The sequence below is a fragment of the Cannabis sativa genome, chromosome 8, assembly GCF_029168945.1.
Source record: "Cannabis sativa cultivar Pink pepper isolate KNU-18-1 chromosome 8, ASM2916894v1, whole genome shotgun sequence".
In the NCBI taxonomy this organism is placed as follows: Eukaryota; Viridiplantae; Streptophyta; class Magnoliopsida; order Rosales; family Cannabaceae; genus Cannabis; species Cannabis sativa.
The window spans coordinates 22,322,089-22,349,409 of record NC_083608.1 but is presented as its reverse complement, the minus strand read 5'-3'; the positions used below and the strand labels follow the sequence as shown (position 1 = coordinate 22,349,409).

Below are 27,321 nucleotides of genomic sequence, written 5' to 3'. Positions count from 1 at the left end.
TTGTCCTCTTTAAGGGCTCTCCTATACAGCTCTACTATTCTCATTTTGTGATACCCACTTTTTTCTATGGTGTAATTTTATTTTTATAGATGATAATTATTGTATTGTTGAACCAAAATTTTTAGTTTAATATTGTCAAGTCTCTAGTTATACTTGAAGAGAATTTGTACTCCCATTATTAAACAATTGTGATAGTGAATGATTTAAGGGCTCGTTTAGAACTTCGTATTAGGTCGTATTGTATTTATTGTATAATATTGAATTGAATTATATATCATATTTTTATACATGGCTGCTGTAGTTTCTTCCCGCGTTAAGTTTCCACATAATAAAAAAACTTGATGTGTTACTTTTATAATTGATTTCCGTGTTATTGTCTGTGGTGCTTTGCAGAATATTTGTATTTGTAATGGAACTATTTGATAAGAATCCCAAATATATTATGATAGATTGCATAAGTTTTTCCAAGACTATATAATATAACAATTTTACATTTTGATTTGTTTTTCTCAAACATTTTCACTGTCGCAACACAAAAATATGACACCGCAAACCTATTATTATTTTCAACTATCTTTTTTATTTGAAGAAATTATTTTCAACTATCTTGATCTTTATTCTTCTCAACTTTCTGTCCTTGCTCTTTTTCTTCTCTAAATTATAACCTACAAAACAAGCCTAGATAAACAGAAATAAAGTACATTAATATAATCAATATAATGTAAGCTTGTGGTCAGTAATTTATTTATTTTTTATTCTTTTTGGTTTACAGTGGAAAGTTTATGACATTCAACAAATAATTGAAAAGACATAACTACCCCAAAAAAATTTGTTCAACCATGAACCAATCCATAGACTCTGAGCAAAAAAAAAAAAGAACCAACCCATAGACAGTACTTGTGCCCACTCTGTATAGAAAATTTAGAAGACATCATTTATATGATTTGTAACACCATAGAGTTGCACTCAATTTAAGACATTTTTATTTTGTTCTTCAATCTTGATCGAACGGTCATTGTCCTATTTTCTTTTCAGAAGGAGAGAGTGAGTATTTTTGTATTGGAACCACTTGAGTTTGAGTATATTTATAAGACTTTAAAAACATGCAATATGTAGTGTAATATATGGTGATAGATCTAACTGATCTTAGAGGGATATTGAGTGTTTTCGGAGGGTTCGACGAAGGAGAATTGATCTTCATCATTGCTAGTTGATGGGGCATCATCTTGGGATGTAATATCTGAGCTTTGACTCTTGAAAAAGCTATTGCTTGTTTTTTGTTGCATGTCAAACATCTTCTTCAGTTGCTTTCCTTGTTCTTCAATTTGAAGTTGTAGATTTCGCTGAATCTGTGTTTTTTTGTTTATTATCATTTTTTTTAAAAAAAATGTATTAGAATTTTAACTAAGATCAAGAAAAAGTAGTATGCAATAAAGAGAGAGCACGTTTTGGTACCTCTAATTGTTCATGAAGACGCCTCTGTACATCTAGTTGTAGTTGCAGGGCCTCTCTCATCTGGGAGCCACTGTTTAATTAAAATAAAATCAGTATATATAGTGTTATTTAACGAAGAGTACCATTAAAAAAGAGTATTATATTTGGAGTAATTTGTGTATTACGCTGTGGTTTCAAACTGAGTTGTGTCATTCAAGCTGGTTCTTTTATCATATTTTCCTGCACATATATGACAATGCTAAGATATAAGACAAATAATCCAAATTATTTACAGAAAATGAAACATTTAGGATGCATTTGATAATAATTTTTTCTTTTATTTTTTTTTAAATTACATAAATAAAAGTAGAATTTTTATTTTAGAAAAAAAACAACAACGTGTTTTATAACTATTTTTTATTTATGATTTTTAAAATAAAAAATAAAATGTGTTGTATAAATTTTATTTTAATTTTTTGGTATTTTATTTAAGTAAGGAATCAGAAACTAAGTTAGAAAGTTCGTTGGGGTCTCTCACAGGATCACTGAGTCTGGGTCGGCGTTTGAGGTTTGGGTTGGGAGCTAGGGTCCAAGGTTCGAAATTAGGGTCGGCCTAAATTAGGGTAAAGGTCCAATAAAAGAAATGCAAATACAGTACTATAGTTAAAAAAAAAATTAAAAAAAAGTGTTTAAATTTTAATGTGATTTTTTTTTTTATTTTTAAAATTAAAATTTTCATTTTAAAAAAAGAAAAGAGATTTACGGAATATATATATACATATATTTGCTTTTCTATTTTAAATTAAAAAGAAAAAAAGAAAAGAAAAAGAAAGACCAATATCAATACAAACACTAAGACTAAGAGCATCTCAAGCGAGTTCTCTATTCTTTTAGCAAAAAATAAATAACTATTTTTTCTAACATTAGGTTTATATTTAGGGAGTTCTTTATTTATTTCCTATTTTAGAGAACTATAAATATATACATAAATATATATTAAATGTTGGAGATTTTTTTTTTTTTAATAATACTCTTTATTTTAGGTGTGTGCATAAATCATTCAATCTAATGATAATTGACCGATCTAATTACAACTGAACGTTAAACATTTGATATCCAATTGTAATCGCATCGGATTGGATGTCATTTTTGAATATCCAATTGGATCAGATCAGATGTTGGATGGAGTGTCTAAATATCCAATACATCCAACATCCAATCAAACTAATTAATATTTTCATTTAGAGTAATTAAACTTTATATTCTTATATATTTGAAATATATATGTATGTATAAATACTAATATTAAAACTTTACTTTTTTTTAAAAAAAATTGGATGGATCCAATCCAATCCAATACATATTGCACCTAAAATATTAGATGAATCCAAAAAATACTAAGTCTAAAATATTGAATAAATCCAAATTAAATTGATAAATATATATTAAATACATCTAACGGATAGAACCGATCCAAATTGATCGATTGGATGACCGAAATTAATTGGATTAGATGGTAAAATTTGATATCCAATATAAAGTACAATTATATCGAATCTGAATAATTTAAAAATATTGGATGTGGTCTAATGAACAACCGTAAAAGAGTGCATTATTATGGTGATAAATAAATAATGGGCAAATTGGATTGTGTTGCCGATCCTAAAATGTTACCCTTTGAAGTGTTTTTAGGTGTGACCTAGTGGCACTACATCAATGCTTTCTAGGTGGCCTCTATTTAGGTAGGCCCATAAGAGGAAAATATTCCAACCTCACTTTCCATCCTAGTGGTCAAGAAGAACATTGGTAACTCATATCCTATGCCACCTTTTAAAGATTTCATATGTGTACATCCTTTTTCTTCTGTTTTTTTTTTTTTTTTTTTTTTTGGTTTGAAATGGAATCCAACAAACAAACCCAGCAACTACAAACGAATATCTAAACAATGAGCCAGAAGGTTATATCTATGCTTGAAACAAAACTCAACTGAAACAAGATGTGCACATTTGAGGCTTTCTTTGGCTACTCGAAATACCTTAGTATAACATAGGCTTAGACCAAAGTGTTTAGAATCATGAGATTCTATCTCAAAACCAATTAGCAATGAGTAGAATAGCTCATGTTCTTATATATAACTCAATACTTTGCCATTTATTCCACAATACAAAGTAATCCTTACCTTAACTAAGCAACAAGATGTGCAATATTTGTAATCCAAATTATATTTCTATAGAAATCCTTTCTTTCCCTCCAAAAAGAAATTATAACCTTTCTCAAAAAAAAAAATATGAAAATAAAGTAATAATATATACGTACCTTCAGTGGAATCTGGCAAATATTTTGCTATTCGATATTTCTGCGACAGGAAAAAAAAACATTACAATTTATAAAGTTAGGATAATAAAAAAAGTAAAGAGCATACAAATAGTAAAGTTTGTTGAATTTATGTGAATACCTGCAAATGACTTTTTACATGAAATATCGTCAATCCCTCTGTCTCCATTAACTTAAGTATTGCCTTGGGAGTTGCCTCTGTTAGTTAAAAAAGAAAAAAAAAACTTAATTATTTATTAAATTAAAATATATATATATATTTATATAAAAACTAACAGGAACTACTACTGGTACAACGGTAACTTTATAACAATTCTTTCTAAAAATACTACTTTTAGAAAGAAGAAGAAAAAAAACTTACTATCGGCGCCGCCTAGACGATTAGCACACTCAACAAACTTCTCGTGAAGATCTTGGGTCCATCTTATACGTGATTTGCTTGAGTTTGAAGCTCCATTTAATACAGAGTTTAATGGAGTAATAATACAACCATTATTATTACTAATATTATTATTTCCAGACGATATATTTTGGCACTGTTGCTTCTTTTCTTCCTCATGTGACCCAAAGCTCAGTTGTGTATATGGAGAAGTACTATACGATGTGCAATACTCCTATACCAAAATTAAATTAACAAAAAAATATATCTATTAAAAATCCATTTATAATATATTCACATATATTCATAAAAAAATCACCTGTAAAACAGTAAGAACACGCCTACAAAAAACAATAAATTTGTAAAAATTAAAAAGCTAAACCGAGAATATTGTAAAAATTAAAAACCCAGACATAATATTTTAATATCAGCATTTAAGAATTATATATTTCAAAAAAAAATGCTCCAATAATAATATATATATATAAAGGGGGAAATTTTTTTCATATACTATTTTTAATTTTTTTTTAAAAAAATTTACTTTGGGTTTCTCAAATATACTGATTTTGGTCACGATTTAAGTTGATATGTTTGGGAGTTTTTACGTGAAATTCTATCAAAATAATAATAAAAAAAATGTTTTAAAGAATAAAAATGAAAAATAAAAAAAAAAAAACTATTGCAAACTCATTTACCATATGTTCAATAAATAAACCCAAATATATATTAATTATATATATTTATGTATGTATATATATGGTATGATTACCGGAAGGATTCGAACGGAGGTTGAAGTATCTACATGGAGATTGGGTTCATATCCAAACTGTCCATTACTTCCCAAAATATTACTAGTGGAGAGTTGAGATTTCGCCATTGATGGAATCGGATTTCTGAAATCGAAATTGGGCTGCTCATGGGCCGAATCTTCAATGGTTGAGTAGGTTTCAGACTGAGATTGGTCCGAAGAGATCAGCTGAGACCCCGGAGACGAAAAAGCCACCTGAGAATCATATTGAGAGAAACCCATGCATCGCTCGGTGGCGTAGAAAGCCGAAGCAGGCGTTTCGAATCGGCTCATAATAGTCGAAGAAGAAGAAAGTTTCGCCTGAACGACACCGTTTTGGTGATGGTGAGATCTAAATTTTTCGTCCATGGCTGCCGGAGATTGTGGAACCCATATTTCCATGTTGCCGAGAAATTGAGAGGAACGTCTGGAGCCGACTTCGAAGCTAAAATCTGAAATCACTCCATTAGAGTTTTGTTGAATTAATCTTTCTTGATAATCAATCCTTCGATCGTTCATTTACAAATGAAAACAAAATATATAAATATATAAATAAAGAAGGGACTTTTGCAAGAGGAAAGAAGAAGAAGAAGAAGAAGAAGATAATAGAATGGAAAAACAATTGAGGATATTGAATTTGGAATTTAAAGGCTGAGGAAAATTCTATGTTGATATTAATATATATTCTCATAAAAAAAAAAAAAAACAAACTTCCGATATAAGTTTTGAATATTAATGTTGACACTATGTATGATTGTATTTATAATTATTTTAATAAAGTATGACCAATTGTTATGAGTTGATATTATCAAAGGAAATCTTTTAATGAATAATAGTTATTTGTCCTTGTATGGAGATTAGAATCATACTATACTATTAAATATAAACACGAAATTGGGAAAAAAAGAGTAGAAATTATATAAATTATCGGAAAGAATTAAGAGTTTATTTTAGGAATTATTACATAGAAAATATAAATTGATATTTTATTTACAAAAATACCTTCATAAGGTAAAGACAACATCTATACCTTTTATGTGATTTTAATTACTAAAATCCTACTTACACTATCATCACTTACACAATTAGACGATGGTTGCATGGTGGTTTCTGCGTAGTAACACGGTGGTTGCATCAGACGAATCAGAAGATGGTTGCAAGGTGGTTGGCCGAAGGTTGCATTAGACGAAGGTTTCAATCAGACGAAAATTTCTAGGTGGTTGCTGGGTGGTTGGCTAAAGGTTGCATCAGACGAAGGTTTCAATCAGACGAAATAACTGTTAGCAAAATGTTTAGGCAACTATAATGCAACTGTTGTGAAAAATTAAAATTCAAAACAGTGTTTCTACGTACGTAACTCTATCTACATGTGTCTTAATGATGTAATATGAATAAATTCACCATTAGAAATTTAGAAAACAACAAAAATACACATGGATAAACATTTTACTATAGTATTGATGTAATTTTTTTGGGATTATACTTGAGTTGGATTGTTTGGGATCTCCAGCTCAACTTTTTGAGATCTGCCTTTCATGGATCTAAAAATTGAAGTGAGGACATTAGTTTTATGCCAATTAAATTGGATTTCCAGTTGAATTTTAGTTTCGTAGTAGTTTTTCTACACATTTTTTATGAATTCGAAGCAGCCCCTATTTTGATTGATTCTGGTCGTCTTCTCAGGTGAAGTCGCCGAAATTAATGGTGGGTCTCTTTCTCATTGAATTTTTGTTTCGGTTGCGTTGGGTTGTTACGTAGTTGCATGATGGTTGCACGATAGTTGTCCAGGAAGCATGGATCCTGAGTTGAAGGTGTGTGTAAGTGGTATTTGTGTAATTTATTTTATTTAGGCTGTATATTTGTTTAATTGGCCAGTTAAAAGTATTTTTGTAATATTGTTACTTTTTTTGGTTAAAACTGAAAAAAGCCCTTTATTTTATGACATATTTTTAATAAAAATACTTTAATAAATTTTAATTACAATAATATATTGACACGTCGTTAAAAAATATTTGGATTTTCAAAAGTAACATTTTGAGTTTTATAATGTTGATAAGAAACTAATAAATTACTTTTACATAAAAAAAAAAAAAATTGATCTTTAGATTATATAATTTGAGATATAATTTTATTAACTTTAAAACTTATTTCTAAATATCTTATAATAAATTAGTTACTTAAAAAAGTTATATTATGATATGTCATATTATATAAACTACATTTGAATAATTTTAAAGTTTATTTTCGAAACTAATTGTCATATAATATAATAAGTTACTATTTTTATTTACCAATTATTTTATATACTTTTTTTCTTACTTTGAAACTTATGTGTTTATTTTTACATTATATTATTTTTTTTTAAAATACTTTTACGTTATCTTTTTATTTTACTTTTGTAAAAATATTTATATCACTTTTAAGTCTATTTAATAAACTAATAAGTTACAATAAAGTTAAAAAATAATTATAACTAATTGGTACAATTGGTCAATATTTAAATTGCTAATTAGTTATTTCAAAGTTATATTTTTAGTTACCTTTCAATTTTACTGTAGAAACTAATTAGGTTGCATATCGTATAACAAATAAGCATAAATATGCAATAATTTTTTTAATATACTAATATTTAAATAAACTATTCGTTTATCCTTTCATATTTTTTTATTATGTATATTGATTAATATATATAAAAAAATTACAAATTACTTTTTTTTTGAATAAAAATCATAAGATTTATTAATTAATAAATTCGTTCAAAACAATAGAATGTATTTCAGATGAACAGTCCTCCAACTAAAGCACACGACCTGTAGAGAATCAAGAGTCTCTTGCCAAGGAATGAGCCAACTTATTTGCAGATTATTTTACAAAATACAAATCAACAAAAGATAAAGCCAAAAGTAAATTTCGAACATCTTGAACAATAAGACCAAACTGTGAAGGCATAAAAATACCGCTCTGAATCGCTTGGACACACACCAAGCTATCTGTTTCCAACATGACTCTATCCCACGAATGAGTTGCAATCCAACTCAATGATTCTTTAATGCCTATTATCTTAGCAATTTCGGGAACACATCCAATCTTCCCCTTCTTGAATGCTTCTACCATAGCACCATAATGATTCTAAGCTACACAACTCATGCCAAAAGACAAGACTCGAACCAGAAAAAACTAAAAGGAATAGACTAAAAAACCATATCAAAAGACAAGACTAATGAAAAAATTAAAAGAAAAAGACTAAAGAACCATGTCAAAAGACAAGACTAATGGGAAAAACTAAATTAGTTCCAACATAAAAACATGATCACAACATTAAAATTAATTAAGAAATGAACTCCTTACAATTCTAACCCCATAAAAACATTCATTGTAATTAAACTAATAATAGTAAATAAATAAATGAAAATAAAAATCTGAAACGGAGGATGTCGTTGAGCCGAATCGAACCACTCTCAGACGAATGTTGGTTGTAATCAAGTTGCAATATATTAATGATATGATCAAATTTTTGATAGCAGTCGCAGTGTGCTAGTCCAAATATCTATGCCCATTAGGGCCAATGGCAGGCAAAATTTTAACAAGTATAGCTAGGGTCGACAAATTACTTTTAATTCAAACAAATAACACATATTTTTTTTGAAAATAACAATAATAATAATAATAATAATAATAATAATAATAATAATAATAATAATAATAATAATAATAATAATAATAATAATAATAACTACAAAATTATTTTTATACATAACATAATTTAGTTAATTCAATTTCAAATATAAATTTGACCTATTGAGTAAATAAAATATATTTGAGTAACTTTTAAATTTATTTTTAAAATTATTGATTTATCATAAAACTATTAAAATGTAATGTATAATTAAATTTTTTTATTTTTTTTCTATTATAATCTTTTGTTATTTGGTTTTATAGTAATAAATGTTATATTAGAGTTACAGCACATGGCCCTAGAAGAAACAACAACAACAACAACAACAACAACAACAACAACAACAACAACAACAACAACAACAACAACAATAATAATAATAATAATAATAATAATAATAATAATAATAATAATAATAATAATAATAATAATAATAATAATAATAATAATAATAATAGTGGGTATGGGTGCTCTTTTAGAGAATAAATTGAAGAAGGACAGAGTTAGTGATATAATGAACTTTGTGTTTCATGACTGGGATTTTTATTGCAACAGTTTTACTGAAGGGACAATTTTAATTGTTTGGCAAAAATCTTTTGTTAGGGTTAATATTCTTGAAGAGAACCAACAATTTGTTCACTGTGTGATCAGGATATTGGGGTTACAAACTGAATTTTGCTTGACTTTTGTTTATGGATTCAATACAGTTGAGAATTGTGTTGATCTTTGGATGGGGCTTACGAATACAATGTTTCCAATGAAGCCTTGGCTTATACTTGGAGATTTTAATACAATATTTTATTATGATGACAGAATGGGAGGTAAAGCAATATCTGCTGCTGAAATTGTTGATTCTACAGCTTGGTTAGCTTTAAATCAGGTTGATCCTCTAAAAGCGTGGGTTCAAATTATACTTGGACGAATAAATAAAATAGGAATGATAGGGTCTATTCAAAAATTGACCATGTTTTTACAAATGAAGATTGGCTTGATGCTATGCCAAACACTATAGTTGTTTATCAATGGGAAATTGTTTCTGACCATTGCCTTTGTCTCATTAAAACTCAGAAATAAGAAAACGTGGGAAGGAAACCTTTTAGGTTTTACAATTTATGGACAACTCATAGTAATTTTAAAGCTGTGGTCAAGAGTAACTGGGACAAACCTATGACTGGAAAAGGTTTGACTTGTATCATCTGGAAGTTACTAAGACTTAAACATGTCCTTAAGGTGTTCAATAGAGAAGAGATTGGGGATGTGGAACAGGGCTATCATGAAGCAAAAGGAAAGTACCAACAAGCCATTTCAAAGGCTCATGCCTCTGTGAGGGATACCTCTCTTCATAATGCTTAAAAAGAAGCTGGAATCAACTTTCAATATCATGCTAAGTTGAACATGAGCTTCCTTGTCCAACGAAGCAAGATCACCTGGTTACAAAAAGTGATGAAAATAATGCTTACTTTCATGCTTGCATTAAAAAAAAGGAGAGAAGAGAATATAATTATGTCTTACATTGATGATTAGGGGAAGCTTGTTAAGGAGTATGATAAATTAATGAAGCATTTTATTGATCATTTCAGAAGCTTTATGGGAAGTGCTAGTATGAGCACGAAGCCGATTAACATCCATTGCATTAAATTGCGACCCTGCCTTGACCTTGATAAGCAGGTGAAACTTATTAGAAAATTCAATTCAGAGGATGTCAAGAAGTATCCTTTTAGCATTTTGAGTACCAAAAGTCCTGGTTCAGATGGTTATAGTTCGGAGTTCTTCAAAGCTATGTGGAAGGACATTGGCAAAGAAATCTCAGAAGCAGTTTCGAGCTTCTTTGAAATAGGTTTTGATTCCTAATGATCTGAATGAAACTACTCTGGCTTTGGTGCCTAAGATTGATACCCCTTCTGGGGCTGTTGATTTTAGACCCCATACCTTGTTGTAACACCCTCTACAAATGTATTTCCAAAATGATTTTTAGTCAACTTGTTGAGGTTTTGTCCTTCTTCATTAATTAAAAGTAGAGACCTTTATTCAGAATAGGTCACTCGCTCACAATATTGTGATTTTCCAGGACTTGATTAAGAACTACAATAGAAAGAATACTTCCCTGAGATGTGCTTTGAAGATTGATCTGAGTAAAGCTTATGACACATTTGACTAGAATTTTCTTGAAAGGCTTCTTGCTAGTCTTCATTTCCCCTCCCAGTTCATCAAGTGGATTATGACCTGTCTCAAGGGAACCACATACTCTCTATTGATGAATGGTAAATTCCAGAGAAGTTTTCACGGAGAAAAAGGGCTAAGGTAAGGAGATCCTATCTCTCCGGTGTTATTTGTTCTAGTTATTCAATACCTCACTCCCTTGGTTCAAGTTGGTACTAGATAGAGTAATTTCAAATTTCATCCAATGTGCAAAGGCCTCAAGATTATCAATTCGTGCTTCGCAGATGATCTCATAATTTTTTGCAAAGCTAATGTTGAGTCTGTTAAGTGTGTGAAGGTTATTTTTGATGAGTTTTGTAGCAGTACAAGGCTCGAGGCTAATCAAAGCAAGTGTCAAGTGCTTTTTGGAGGGGTAACTAATTATGATAGAGAGAAGTTAATTCAAACCCTTCAAATTAAAGAGGGTTAATTTCCCCTAAAATACTTTGGAGTTCCCTTGAGACCTACTAAATGGAAGACAGAGGACTGTGGTATAATCATCAAGAAGATTAAGATGAGGCTGCACACATAGGCTAGTCTCCATCTTTCATATGCAGGTAGATCTCAAATTATTAATTCCATTCTTTTAGGATTGAGAAACTTTTGGGTGAGTATTTTCTTATTCTAGAAGTATTGTGAAAGAGATAGATAAGTTGTTCAAGTGGTTCTTGTGGGGAAATAATGGCTTGAAGAGTAAATTTCACATGACTTCTTAGGATGATGTTCGCTTACCTAAAGCCTATGGTGGGTTGGATTTTTTCAAGGGAGCTAAGTGAAATAAAGTTATGATTGCCAAGTATGTTTAGGAAATTACCATACATCAAGAATTGCTTTGGGTTAAATGGATTCATAATATTTACTTAAAGGGCCAAGATTTTTGGGGGTATCAACTTAAAGCTGATGCTAGTTGGTATTGGTGTAAGTTGTGCCATATTAGAAGAATTTTTTCTCAACAAAAGATTATTGATGCAAGCTACCTTGGAAAGTTTAATGCATCTAAGTTGTACAAAAGCTTTATTAAACTTGAGAAAGTGAATTATCATACTTTGTTTGGAATAGAATTAGTGCCAAAACATCATTTTATCTTATGGTAGGTTGTTAATGCTAAGCTTCTCACTCGAGATCAGTTTCAAAGGATCAACATACAACTTAATAGCTTTTTGTGTCCGGTCTGTGATTCAACAGAAGATCACATGAAGCTCTTTTTTTGCTGATCATATTCTCTGCATGTTTTACAGAGAGTCCACATGTGGTGCAAGAGCAGTTGGCCTCAGTTGTTTAAACCCTGGATCAGGTGGTTTGAAGGTTTGAAAAAAAAGGAGTGAAAAATGAGGTTGCTGCTGCTATTTTAGCAGCAGTGGTCTACCATGTTTGGACCAATAGAAACACTTGTATTTTTGAGAATTTTACTCATAGTGTGAACCATATTATAGATAAGTTAAAAACGAGATTTGTTATAGAATTTATAGTATTTTACAAATAAAGATGAAAAAAAGTGATAGGAATTTCTTGATGACAATTTGCTCTTTGTAAGTTTTGGTTTGGCCTATTTTGACTTTGGTTTGTATTGTGCTTGTGATTAATAAAATTCTTCTTTCTTAATAAAAATAATAATAATAGTAATAATAATAATAATATTAAATAAAAAAGAAAAAATTAATACACAGAAGTTATAAACAATAAATATTGTGATTTAGATATTCAATGTCATTATTAAAAATAAGATATGAAAATGATCTTGATGCATATTATCCTATTTTTAATTTGTTAAGTTATCGACTTTTAACAATCTTTTCATTATTATGGGTTAATTTACCATATTTTGTTTTATAAAAAGATTTTAAAATACTATATTTTATAGTTTCTCTTGTCTCTCTTGTTCTCTTTCACTTCCTTAGTAGTCAATCTTCTTTTTATAAGGATCTCGTCTGTCACTGTCTTCTATGGCCTCCAGAATCCACCGTTATCGCCGCTTTTCCCTCAACTATTCCTCTTTCGGCCATCACACACATATTATATCCCAAGAAATAACTCCATGTCATGTGGTCCTCATCGAGAATTTGCTTCTAGCTCTCGGTCTCATCCAGTCATGAAAATTGAGTTTTGTCAACGGGATTTTGTGCCAACAAAAGCTAACTAGAATCGCGGATGAACTTTTTCTGGTGAGGTACCCCATCAAAAAAGTTGATGACAATGAACGATTAAGAAAGGGGTTTATGCCGACGAATATAAATATATTTTGCCTCACAAAAGCCTCAAATACTTTTTTACTTCGAAGGACTTAAATATGAGGCAACAATGATTGGTGGAATTGGTTAAGAAATATGACTGGGAGATGCTTTACCATCTTGGGAAAGCAAATGTGGTAGAAAATTCTCTAAGTCGAAAAAGGTCTGGGGCAAGTTTATGAACTGAAGAAGATCTCACTAGAATTGGCTGAGGATATGACTAAAGCAAGAATCGAGTTTGTAATTGGGAAGTTAGCCAACATTAAGTTACAGTCTGATTTGCTAGAGAGAATCAAGACAACCCAACAAACTGATCCAGTGTTAAAAGAGTACAAACAAAAGTTTGAGGCTGGATCAGCAAAGGATTTTTCAATCTCATTAGATGGGTTATTGTGGCATAAAAATAGGATTTGTGTTCCAATCGACAATGGTATCAAACAAGAGATTCTAGATGAGTCTCATACTACACAATATTCATTACACCCAAGAACAACTAAAATGTATCAAGATGTGAAAGCACTGTACTAGTGGCAAGGTATAAAGGGTGATATAGTGGAATACGTGTCAAAATATATAACTTGTCAACAAGTTAAAGTAGAACATCAGAGACCAGCGAGATTATTTCAACCTCTAAAGATTCCTGAGTGAAAATGGGAGGATATAACCATGGACTTTGTGGTTGGGTAACTAAGGACAACAGGATTCTATGATTCTAACTGGGTAATAGTAGATCGATATAGAAAGTCAGCGCACTTTTTACCAGTGCGAACTATGTATACAGTAGATAAGTACGTTGATCTATATGTTAAGGAGATAATTCAGCTTCATGGTGCTCCAAAATTGATCATCTTCGATCGAGATCTAAAGTTTACATCCAAGTTTTGGGAGAATTTACAGCAAGCTATGGGTACTAAATTAAAGTTTAGTACATCTTTTCATTCTCAGGATGATGGTCAGTCTTAAAGGACTATTCAAAATACTTGAGGATATGCTACATGCATGTGTATTGGACTTGGAAGGTTCCTAAAACAAGTACCTTCCTTTCATCGAGTTTTCATATAACAAGAGTACTATCGGTATGGCACCGTATGAAATTTTATATGGGAGAAAGTATCGTTCACCTATTCATTGAGATGAAGCCAGCGAATGAAGATATCTTGGACCCAAAGCAGTGCAAAGAACTAGTGAGGCCATTGAGAAGATTCAAGCTTATGTGCTTGCCTCACAGAGTAGACAGAATAACTACACTGATCCAAAGCGTATGGATATTGAGTTCCAGGTTAGGGACTTATTGGTTTCCTTGGAGTGTCACCAATGAAGGGGATTTGGAAATTTAGATAAAAAGGAAAACTAAGTCCTAGATTTATTGGTCCCTTCAAAATATTGGAAAGAGTAGGTCAAGTAGCCTATCGGCTAGCTTTATCCCTTGCTTTATCTGGAGTTCAAAACGTGTTTCATATTTCAATGCTTTGAAAATATGTGTCTGACTCGACCCATATTCTGAGTTATGAGGACATTAAGCTTCAGACAGACTTATCATATGAAGAGCAACTTGTTCAGATCTTGGATAGAAAGGAGAAAGTGTTGCGGAACAAGTATTCTGCTAGTTAAAGTGTTGTGGAGAAACAACAAGAATGAGGAAGCAACTTGGGAGTTAGAGTGGCAGATGCGGGAGCAGTATCTCGAGATGCTCAGGTAAATTTCAAGGATAAAATTTTTGTAATGAGGGAATAGTTGTAATATCCCAAAAATAATAACTATGTTTAATTGGATATAATTTATTAAATATGAAATTATATGAATATTAGAGTAAGATTATAATCTTACTTAAGCTAATTATGAGATAATTAGTGATTTTTAAGTAAATAAATAATTGAGCGTAATTTATTAATTACGGAGATTTTATTGGATCACACGTGGGTATTATATATACCATTTTTAAAATAAAATATTTTCGAGTTCAGCGACTTTGAAAACTCGATGGATTGGCCAAAGATATCACGACGATAATATAATGAGTTTTATTGGAGTTGTACCAGATTGTATTAGTATTCTTATAGTGTCAAACTAATTAGGATAGTTTGTATTAACCAAAGTACCCCTAGACTATAAACTAGTTTAAGTGTTTATTGGAGGGTAAAATAGTCATTTTTTCTAAGATTAATCCTTTTATTTTATTAAATAACCTAGAAAATAAAAGACAAGCTGTAGTATAGAGAACTTGAGAGTTCTAAATGCTTTCTATGCAACATGGAAGATGAGACTGCGACTCACTTATTTTTAGAGTGTTCTTTCTCCTTGGAATGTTTGGAGAAGGTGAAATCAAAGCTGAATTGGAGAATGGCTGCCACTAAATTAGAAAGAATTGTAATGTGGATAAGGAGGGCAAAATTAAGTAAAGTGAAGAAATCAATTTTTGTTGTTGTCATTGCAGCCCTTATCTATGAAATTTGGCGCACAAGGAAACAATGTTTAATGGCAGAATTCTAATACAAATGTAGAGATTGTTATTGTTAAAGTGAAAAACATAGTGAAAAAAAAAGAATTACATGTATATGGCCAAAAAAAGCAACTAGAAGTGAGAAAGAATGGTTTGATACCTTGTAAAATTTTATAGATATTTAGATTGTCCTACTTGGAGAATGCTATTAGGTTGTATAAAAAGTTTTTGAGCAATACACATACTTGATTCATCAAAAAAAAAAAAAAATTAACCTACACATTACTGTTTGAGTTATTAGATTTGTTTATTAGTTTTATTTGGTTAGATGATTAAGAATTAAATATCAAAATAAGAAAACCTAGCACAATCTATCAACTCTCTCTCTCTCTCTCTCTCTCTCTCTCTCTCTCTCTCTCTCTCTCTCTCTCTCTCTCTCTCTCTCTCTCTCTCTCTCCTCTTTTTGGCTCAAGAAGAACCCAGCAGAACCGAAGGAAAACTCAGCTCTATTAATCAATTTCTTGTAAATTTCTTCAGCCTTAGGAGTTATCCAACTTAAGGTAAGTTTTTCTTGGTACTCTTGAACGTTTTGGGATTTTAAAGTTAGGGAATAAGGAGGTTTCAGATAAAATAGGTTATGTGGATGTTTGCTTTGTTAGAGCTTGTTTTCAGATGTTAAATTAGGGTTGTTTAAGCTTTAATTTGATGATTTTAGGTCTGTTGTGCTAAGAGTTGGGTGAGTTGAGTTTAAGAACTCAAAAACTCACTCAACAATAGTGAATTTCTAATTTTAGTGTATTTTTGAGTTTTGAATATTTGTTATGTTAATTTTATTGTATTAAACTATTCTAGAAAGTTTTATTAGGTTTGGAGAAGTTTTGAAGTGAAAAACCCGAGTTTGGGTTGTTCAGCAGGAAAGATGGCCTGCCGTTTTTACAGTGAACTATATAAACGGTCGACTATTTTTACATGGCATAGCCCAAAGAAATGGTAGAATGGTAGACCATTTCTGGAAAATCATGGTCCATTTTGGAGTATTTCTAACAGCTAGGTTTTGTGTTTAATCGATAGGGACTCATCTAGTTTTGAGTTTAGGTCTTGGTTCGGGTTTGATTAGATTATTTACCAATTGTTGTTGTCGTGACATAGGGCCCTAGATTGTCGAGCTACATTTTATTCAGGTCAATTCGCACACCTAACTTTGTACTTGAGGTAAGAAAAGTCAATTGCACGGCTTAATATGTCAAAATAAGATACGGTAGTTACCGTTGTTAAGAATGAATTCTTACTTTCTTTTGAAACCACTATTAGGTTTCTTACTTATCGGCTACTTAATTAAGTAATGATAGTGACATTAGAGACTCTTTGGTAACGAGAGTTTAGGATGCTTTATAAAGTATCGAGTTTGGTTTGTCTTATAAGATAAATGGTTTTTTATTAACATTTAATTACACTTTGAATGTCTGCTTAAGCCATATGCTACAATGTGTGTTCTGTGATATTAAAATATTGTGCTATACGTGATGTTGTGTGTTACTTGCTTTTCTTGGTGAGTCTTTGTGACTCACGGGTGCTCTGTGGTGCAGGTAAGGGAAAGGGGAAATTGGTCCAGCCATGAGTTAGAGGTCTCCCGGTAATGTACATATCAACCCGCCATGTTTTGGTTCTCAATAGACATGATCTTTCTTTTGTTGTGTTTTGAATATGTAACAATATTTTATAATAAGTTGATTTTGTAGTATTTAGTAAAAGTTTTTAACTAAAGGGATCCCCGAATCTAGTGGTATTTTGAAAGAGAAGTTTAAGTAATAATTTAAATAATTTCACTAAATATTTTATTTAAACCACATTCTTCTTAAACTGTTAGTTTATTATTATGAACTAATTAATAAAAATACATATGTGGCGTCCTTGCAGATCAGGGCGTTACAATAATGCCCTATATATTGAGAAAACATAAAAAAAATGACATTACGAGAAAACTGCCTGAAAAATGGCAGGCCATTTCTTTATAAATGGCGAGCCATTTTTTTGCTAAAGAGTCTCCAAACAACCCCAGCTCCAGATCACTTAATAACATCACAATAGACTAATTCTAAGTGATAGAACTTCAAAATATATAAAAATCCAAAAACCACCACTATGAGCCAAGTTTGAGTTCTTGCTCAACCTCAATAATCAACAATCAAAATCCACTAAAACAAGCTTAAAACAACTTGAAATAACTCCATAATTTAACCCAAGTAACCCTATGTTCGAATAGAACTAAAATTACTATTTTTGCATGCTTGATCTTATTTAAACTTTACAAACTTAATAAGAAAAGTGTTTAGGGATTTACTTTAGCTTGAATTACTTTAACAATAGGTAGGAATCATCAAGAATTATGGAGAACCTTGATTCTTTAGAGCCAAAAGAGAAGAGAGAGAGAGGAAAAGGTTGTGTTTTCTTTTTCTTATTCTAATAAAAATAACCTAAAAATGCTTATCATAATCCTTTAATCCAAAATATACTCAGCTTAATAAAAATAAAAGAAATTATCCACAATTCCATAATAAGACAAAGTGAACCTCTTGGATAATTTCCAAAATTACTCCTAACTTACCACTTAAATAACCCTTAAGTTTAGGAGTAAAATAGTCTAAAACCACAATCTCGCCTAGTCCCTATATTCCACATATCAACATATGAATATCCTGTTAAAATAATGATTCTAGACTAACTCATGTGACTCTATCAGCCTTTCATCACATTTTTCATCGTTACCAAGCAAAAATCATAAAAATATTAAATTTCACATATAGCATAAATAATACACTTAAAGTTTAATAAAATCTCTGAAATTGAGAAGTTATAACTCTAATGCAAATTTTCTAAAAATGGGACCCACAACATACATATTCATATATAATCATAAAATAAAAGTAATTAATGCTAATTGCCCTGCTAATCCATATTCTGATCATGCGGTCATTATACCTTATATGTCCAACATAACCAATCTTATTGCGGAATCTAATGGAAGGGGTGTGTTCGTTACAAGTGGGGCATGACCTTGTACCCTTTGGTGCTCTCCAACCAGACATCAAAGCATATGCAGGGAAGTCATTAATGGTCCAAAAAATTGCAGTACACATTGTAAATACAATCTCGCTATAAGCATCTCAAGCTTGGACACTTGTCTTCCACAACTCTTTCAATTCATCAATCAATGGTCTCAAGAAAACATCCATGTCTTTCCCTGGGGTGGTACACCTTAAAATAAGTAGAAACAACATCAACGACTCCGCTTTCATGCACTACCAAGGAGGTAAGTTATATGGGACTAAGATCACCGATCACATGATGTAAGCGTTGCTCATGTTACCAAACAGATTGAAGACATCAGTGGCCAAACCAATCTCATATTTCTAGGTTCAAGTGCAAAGGATGGATGTCGAATGTCAAATCACTTCCACTCTTTTGCATGTACAGGATGCCTAAGCACGCCGTCCTCTTTGGGTCACTTAGAATAATGCCACATGTCCTTGGTTGAATGTCTTAAACATTATAACCTCTTCAGTCCTGAAGTTAGGGGAAAGTACCGCATATCTTGTCAGGCAACCTTCTTTCGGTCTCCCTTTCTTTTTTTCGAACGATTTTCTCCAAATCAAGACATAAATCTTTCTTCTCATTATCCTTCCAAATCAAGGCACATGATGCTTGCATACGTCAATTGAATCTTAACCTAAACTAAGGTTACACAACTTCATCTTTGACTAATAGTGGGACTTGGGTAATTTTGTGCCTTCTAGAAATAACTCAATCAAGATGGATAGTAACGTTTTGTTGAAATAACTGAATGGAGATAAAATTTTGTAAAAATAACGAGAATAAAATTATGAGTTATAATTTCAGTTTTACGCATCTAACTAAGCGTAAAATATTATCAGTAGACACTACAAATTTAAAATGGTATAGTTTAGCAATTTTTACTTGAAGAGAAATTTGTAATATTTAATATTTTTGCAAAAACAAAAATAGTAAAATACTATATTTATATATTAAGTGAGTATAAATATAACTTTCTCATCGGACATAGTGATATGTGATAAATTACAAAATATTAATTTCCAACTAAAAAATTGATAGTTTTACAAAGTATATAAAATTAAAATAGGGATGAAAAATTGGAATTTAGGAGCGGGAAGGAATAAGGTTGTGGGCATCTATGGCTTCATTATTTAATGGGAGAAGATACTCGCATAAATGCAAGGAAACAGATCTTACAATATTCTTATTGTGGATAGGATGACTCAATTTTGCCCACTAAAAAAAAGTTGAATTAAAAATAGTCTCGAAAGTGAAATTGAACTATGCCACTTTGTTCTCAACTTTGATTCATTTTTTTTATTATTATTATTAATTTGCATCTTCTAAAGTGGGTATCTAACATTACCAACATTACTTAGTCCGGTAAAAAAAATGGACTTGTTAAAGAGTAAAATTTAAGCGCATAAGATTCTCCAACGTGTGGAAAACTCCATGTTATTATTTGGGATTTTTTCATATATAACCTTATTAGGGTCAAATTTTACATTTTTATTACTATAAGAAAAAATAAACCAAATTAGAAAAACTAAAGTTTTTTTTTTCAAAAATACGGGAGTCTTCTTCCCCAAAAAACTTCTCCTTCTTAAAAGAGCAAAATAAAGTGAGTTGTTCTTCATTGGAGGCAACACTCCACCCAAACAATCAAGTGATGGAGATCTGAAATTAACAGCCACCAAAGATGTAAAAGTTTTTTGTGATCTCCTCCATGAATGCCCACTAGGAACTTTGGGTTGATCTCCATTAACGCCGGCGATAAGCTTTTCTTCGATATTCTGCCATGGTAGTCGCATCACCGTAGGGAGATCTCCATGAAGCCGACGAGAAAGGATCAACAATCGAGGAGGAGATCTAATGAAATCATTGAATATCAACGATTGAGGGAGATCTCCTTGGATTTTCATATACCCACACATTTTGGGTTTTCTTTAAAAAAAAAAAAACAAATCTGATTTTTTTTGAATAAAAAAATTGATGTTGTTTAGTGTGTTTTCTTAATTATTATGATAATTATTTGTTGTTGTTTGGTTGATTTACATATATTTTTACTATTTTTTATGATTTTCGAAAATCTGGAAGAAAACTGCTACTGCATTTAATTTCTGGGAAATATAAAAAGAACAGTGAGTGTGTGTTAAAATTTCAATATAAAAATATGTTGCGTTTACGTTGTTTTTAAGTTTTATTTACGTTGTTTTTTCATCTTCCCAAAATTAAAAGTTAAATGTACAGGCAATACAATAATAACACAAATATAACTGAATGTGACAAGAAGATATTGCAAATATGTAGAAAATTTATGCATACTGATGCAATAACAACATTAGTAGTTGTTTTGTGTGTTTGCTATAATTATTTGTTCATCAATCGATATTGTTTTGGTCGAAAGCAACAAAAACTACACAATATCTACAAAAGAATAATTAAGTTGTTTTCATATTATTGTGAAGTTTTTTTTTGTTGTTTTTGCAACATGAAAATATTACATAAAATCAAGTTATTTTCGTGTTATTTTAAAATTTGTTATGAATTACTATACACTACACTAGTTGTTCAACAAGTAAAAAAATAGAATTTTACATGTCAAAACAAAAATGTATCTTATCTCTTACATTAAGACATGTAAAATAATAAGAGATCACACATTATATTGATTTTCAATAAAGTGGGGGGATTGATAGGAAGAGAATGTAAATATGAAGAAAAATTACTTATATTTAGTAATAACATTGTTCGTTATTTTACCGTTATTTTAAAGTTGTAAATACGTTGTTTGATTTTGTTGCTTTTTGAGCATGTTTCTTTCACGTTGTTTGTACGTTGAGTTTCAGTTATTAAAATTTGTAGATTCTTTAAATTATATATACAGTTGTTTTTATGTTTTTATATCGTTGTTAAATGGTTGCTAACAATTTTAAAAAGCTACTAACAACTATTATTATTTTTTTAAAAAAAAATATTATACCAATACTTGATGTAGAAATTAAAAATATAATAATAGTTGTTTCTCATTGTACTAAAAAATATAAACAAATAAAAAAAAATTATAATTTTCAATATCCTATGCAAGATACATGTGAAATTAAATAGAAAAATATTTAAAAAATTATAAAAACAAAGTTTCTTAAAAAATATTGCTCTTCAGCACATACAACCAAAACCAAATAGCTCAATTATTAATTCATGTACAGTAGCTTCAACTTTCTTAAAAGACTTTGAAACATTTTCTTGTATACTTTCAATGTTTGCAACTCATGACTTCATTATACCAAAGGAATAGAAATGAACAATAAGTCTATTCTAATCAACTTTGAAGTTCATCATCACTAGAAATCAAGTCCTGCAGCAGTTAAAACAACATTAAACAAACTATAAAATAACTTTCTGGTATGATTTCTTTTTTAAATGAATGAACCACAATCAGAGAACATTTCAAACAAGACAAATCAAAAAAACAAATTATAAACCTTGACAATATTTTTCTTTGGAAGCTTCAACTTGTCAACAACGTCAGAGGTCTTATCACGCACCTAAAAATATTAGGATGACAAAAATAATAAAATAATGAACCAAATAAAATACGATTACTAGTTATACAATACTGCAAGTATATCATGTACTGATGAACAACATTAAAACAACAATATAACAACTAAAAAATAACATAATTTATAAAATTTAATATATATGCAACTAAAACAATTCTAATTAAAACTCAAATACAATTGATAAATGTAAGACTTAACCTAATGATCTAGTTTTTTTTTTAAAAAACTAAATAATCTTAGAATAAGAATCGTATAATAACTAAATTAAAGCTAAAAAATAATTAATTAGAAACAGAAAAAAAAAAAATGAGACACATAGATCATTTAAGGTTGAGCAATTCTTCTAACTAAATACATCAAAAAAAATATAAACATAATAAAACAAGTATTTGAAACTAGATAAAGACAACAAAAACTAATACATTAATCTTTAAAGTTGTAACCTCATCATCATTATCTCACATTTTTTCCTGAAAAACCTCTTCAATGGATGACTTGGTGAAATAACAACAATAAAAAAAATAAAAAGATGAAACAACTATAAAACAACTTATAAACAACGTTAAATCAACGTAACCATTAAAATATTTAGATACGATTTCTAATTCATAAAAAAGATAAAATATAGATCAACAAAAGTAATATCTAAACAATACCACGAAAATGCTAACTTAAAGTTGAAATAAAATCACATTTGAATATGCCCTATTCCTTTAAGCTAGTGAAGAATTCTCTTAGGCATTTCACCAAACACTTAGCAAGTGTACTTTTATATGTATATATATGAGAACTCAACTTACAGAATAATAAGAACAAAATTCCTAAAATCTGTAAGAAAAATAGAAAAATCAGTAATAAATAAGCAAATAAACAATAAACTCTTATAAAAACTATTAAATCTAAACTTTATTTTTATAATTTTAGCAAGAAGAAGAAGAAGAAGAAGAAGAAGAAGAAGAAGAAGAAGAAGAAGAAGAAGAAGAAGACCTTACAAGCATCAATTGAACGACAATGGTGGCTTGAGAAGAGGCTTTGCGTGATGAAGAGAGGCTACATATGGTGATTGTGCGAAGACGAGTGTGAAAGTTTGATAAGCTTGATGAGAGAGTGAGAGATGACATGTTGAATCCAGATTTAAATAAGGTTAGATATGCTAAATAGTTGTTAACAGTTAAAAAAACCTATTGGTAACTAGTATCTTTTTTCAAATCCAAATCAAGAACTTCATCCTCGAAATCAGAATCAGATACAACCTAAAACATTAGGAAGAAAAAAAAAATTAAAACACACTACTAAAAACGTAAAAAAGAAACAACAAGAAAAAAACTAAAAAAAAATTAAAAAAAAAACCATCGAAGCCTTATACCCTTAACAGATTTCGAAGACTTCATTGTCTTTGCTTTACAAGCTTCAACCTTAGATGAAAGTGGTATTTTAATATAACCAGAAGCCTCTGGAACATCAGAGATATTAGACATTCTTTTATTTGCAATACATTTCATACCCATTTTAGGTTCACCTTCAACCTTCAGATTAGTGGACTTTAAAGGAGTTTTCTTAAGTTTCTTAGAGATTTTTTTAGGAGCAGAGGACATCAAACCTGACCTAGTAGTTCCATTTATACACAACAAAATAAAAATAATTGAGAAATGAAGAAAAAAAAAAGAAGAGGGAGGTTATGGAAGAGAGGGATTCGTGACTGAAAAATAAAGTTGGAAATGAGTGGGTTAGGACAGAAGTTTGACGATTTTAAAAATCTAATCGTATAGATGATGAACATAGAAATAATAATGAACAAAAAATGAAAAAAAAAAAAAGAGTGAGAGAAAGAGAGAAATAACATGTAACAGAGAAAGAAAATGGAGGAGGAAGAAGAATGACATCATCAAAAAGGTAAATTTGTAATTAAAGAACTTTTTTAAATATAAAAATGAAAAACATAAAATATAAAAAAGTTTAAAAAAGCTAACTGGAATAAAAATGTAAAAAAAGGGCCAAATTTAGTATCTAGTGTAAAAATCTCTTATTATTTGTATGTATACTTTGCATTTATTAAGTTATGTTTCTAATTAACTATAATAGAAAGAAAATAATAATGAAAAGGTTATACTAGTAACTTGATAAAAAAAATTATACTAGAATTTGAAAATATTTTTGTTTTACAATTTTTTAAATCACAAAAGTGAAAGTGGAATTTCTTTTTTTTTTTCTTTATTTTTGAAATAAAATTGTGTTCTCTAAGTACTTTGTTTTTCAATTTTTTTTTTTTTAAAGAAAGGGTGTTTCATAAATTTTTATTATTTTTTTATTTTAAAAACAAAAAATAAAAATGGGTATGAGGTGTGGGTTCGAGGGTTAGGGCCCGATACATGACGTATTCGAGTTCAGGGGCTAGGGCTTGGTATAGGTTTGGGTTCGAGTTAGGGTCCGGGTCGAGATTCAGGATCCGGGTCAGAGTTAGGGTTCGAGGTCTTGGGTTGGGGGTGGTTTTAGGTCCAGGTTTGGGGTTCGAGGCTGAGGTTTAGGTCCAAGTTCAAGGTTGACGTCTAAGGCTGGGTTCGAGATCGAGGTTCGGGTCCGAGCCTAAGTCCGAGTCTGCAGTCTGGGGTGCAAATCCTCCGAACCCTTGTCCTAGTTCGAGTCTAGGTCAAAGGTCGAGGTCTGAATCTGTGGATCAGTCGGATTATAAGATACATTCCATGCTTCAATTATATAAAATGTCGAATTATGTAAGAACATGTCATAACTTGGCTTGAATTATGTTTGAACCAACTTATGTGAAATGTAATGACCGCTTAGTTTTATTATGAGAATTAGTAGATAATCAGGGCTTATTATCATGAATAGATTTTAATTTATTATTTTTGCAATTACAGAGATATATTTAAATTCTAAGTGTATTAATTATGTTATATATGAAATTTTATGTTTTTCATATTTTATGTCCGGTAACAATAGAATGCCACGTTTGGCCTATAGAGTCACTTAGATATGATTTAGTATTTTAGAATTAACGGGGCAAGATAGTTAGATATTCAAAATATCGAGATTACTCGGGATTATGATTTTGGACTATTTCACCCTGAGTGTGTAGATTACTCTTTGGTGATTAAGGGTAAAAGGGTTTTTACTTTTTCTTATCTTTAGTGTGAATTAGTGGATTATTTGGTTAAACTTTTAGTTATTATCTTTTAATTAATAAGCTAAAATGATAATGGTTAAGTCTTTTTCTCTTAAACACAAAAAAATAGAAATCCAGGCCCTCCTTTCTCTTTCTTAGCGTTGGCCATAGAAGCAACCAAGGAACCAGAGAACTTCTTTTCTAATTCTGAGTAATTCAAGGAGTTTTCCGTAAAATAAACTTAGTGTTGTGATAGCTTAACTCAAGGTGACCTTCTCTTCCTCTTTTCTCTTTGAACTTTCTAGTGAAAATTAGAGTTTCATGCATGTTCTTTGGTTTAAGGTACTGTTCGAATTAGAGTTTCATAACATATCAGTAAGAGCAGTATTAGTGTACATAAAGTCATACTAAATACCGATAGATATATATTTGGCAAAGTAAGGATTGACACTATCACATCGGTACGACTAGAGTACTGACTATAGGATAATATTATGGTCAATCGTAATGTCATGTAAACGTGCCAAATTTAATACGCATTGGACGTGGGATAGGGTTGTGATTGGGTGCATGACACCTAGATATAATCCGATTTATTTATGTATTATTATTATGCTTTTTTTACTGAGTCTATTGACTCACAAATATTATTTACATATTTAGGTAAAGGCAAAGGAAAGGCTAAACAATAATGAGCTCGAGCTAATGAAGATTGTACATATCGAGGCGGTTAGACCAAGAGTGTGACAGTCACTAGTCCTGTGATCCATAAGGGGAAATATCGGGTAAGCTGTGTAATCTCACACCGCCTGGGGAAGGTCAAGTGTGATGATTCTAAGACTGTGTAGGTATGGGACTATACAGTTGAAGATGACTTAAATAGATTGATTGGTACTACTCATATCAACAAGCTGCATCTTATTTTTCGGTAGCCCATTACAAAAGAACTCCACGGTTAAGTGTGCTTGACCTAGGGTAATTTTAGAATGGTTGACCTACTGGGAAGTTTTCTCAAGAAGCGTGCGAGTGAGGACAAAACACGCTGGAAACACTCGTGTTGGTCTGTAGGGTCAGTCGTCAATCTAGGAAGCAGCTAGAGTGGCATACTCGTGTCTAAGAGCCATGATTCTTGAGTGTAAGGGCCTAGTGGAGGTTTGAAGCGGGGACGTTACAAATGGTATCAGAGGCTTGACCCAGCCAGAAGTGTGGTCGACGAGGACGTTGGATCCCGTAAGGGGGGTGATTGTGACAGTTAGTAGTCCCGTGATCCGTAAGGGGAAATACCAGGTAAGTTGTGCAATCTCACACCACTTGGGGAAGGTCAAGTGTGATGATTTTGAGACTGTGTAGGTATGTTACTACACAGTTGAAGATGGCTTAAATGGATTGATTGGTACGACCTATATCAACAATGTGCATCTTATTTTTTGGTAGCCCATCATGAAAGAACTCCATGGTTAAGTGTGCTTGACATGGGGTAGTTTTAGGATGGGTGACCTTTTGGGAAATTTTCCTAGAAAACATGAGAGTGAGGACAAAGCACGCTAGAAACAGTCTTGTTGGTCTATAGGGTCAATCGTCAATCCAGGAAGCAGCGAGAGTTGCGTACTCGTGTATAAGAGCCATTATTTGTGGGTGTAAGGGCCCAATAAAAGCTTAAAGCGAGGATCTTACAGAGAGTGTTCGATCTTTGGGATAACATGCTTTATTTTGATCCGCTAGGCGATAATTTTTGTAACTAAGTATTTTACAAAATGGTTGTAACTTTAAAATGAGATCCTAAATTATGTAAACTATTTATATATTTAAGATGAAAGTTTAATTATGAAAATTTAAACTATTCACATTTTTTAATAAACTCTTTGATTAGTAAAGGAGTATACAATAAATTAAAATCACGATAACGCGACTAATCTAGTAGGGCGTTAAATGAAACATGTCTTAATTATGTTCAAATCTTTTTTCAACCATGTTCTAAAAAAGCGAAAACCTAGAATTGCGCAAAATATTGCATAAAATTCATCACTTCAATATGAAAATATTTCTCTTTAAATTTCTCCTTACAATAGCGCAAAATGCAAAGAT

The 27,321-nt window shown here is 30.7% G+C and overlaps 1 protein-coding gene across 1 annotated transcript; it reads right to left on the bottom strand.

The window, feature by feature from the left end:
• Positions 1–711: 711 nt before the first annotated feature.
• Positions 712–5,725, bottom strand: LOC115698628 (myb family transcription factor PHL5). Its single transcript, XM_030625752.2, has 7 exons — positions 4,917–5,725; positions 4,130–4,382; positions 3,890–3,966; positions 3,751–3,790; positions 1,620–1,674; positions 1,456–1,525; positions 712–1,349 (listed from the first exon to the last, which is right to left on the bottom strand). The coding sequence occupies exons 1-7, from the start codon at positions 5,451–5,453 to the stop codon at positions 1,137–1,139; spliced, it is 1,245 nt and encodes a 414-aa protein (XP_030481612.2). The 5' UTR covers positions 5,454–5,725; the 3' UTR covers positions 712–1,136.
• Between the last annotated feature and the right edge of the window lie 21,596 nt (positions 5,726–27,321).

Excerpts from the sequence above, each read along its gene's own strand:
- LOC115698628 (XM_030625752.2), bottom strand. The coding sequence starts at position 5,453 with ATGAACGATCGAAGGATTGATTATCAAGAAAGATTAATTCAACAAAAC. Across the intron at positions 4,383-4,916 it reads CCTCCGTTCGAATCCTTCCG|GAGTATTGCACATCGTATAG; the intron begins GTAATCATACCA and ends ATTTTGGTATAG. Across the intron at positions 3,791-3,889 it reads ATGTAAAAAGTCATTTGCAG|AAATATCGAATAGCAAAATA; the intron begins GTATTCACATAA and ends TTCCTGTCGCAG.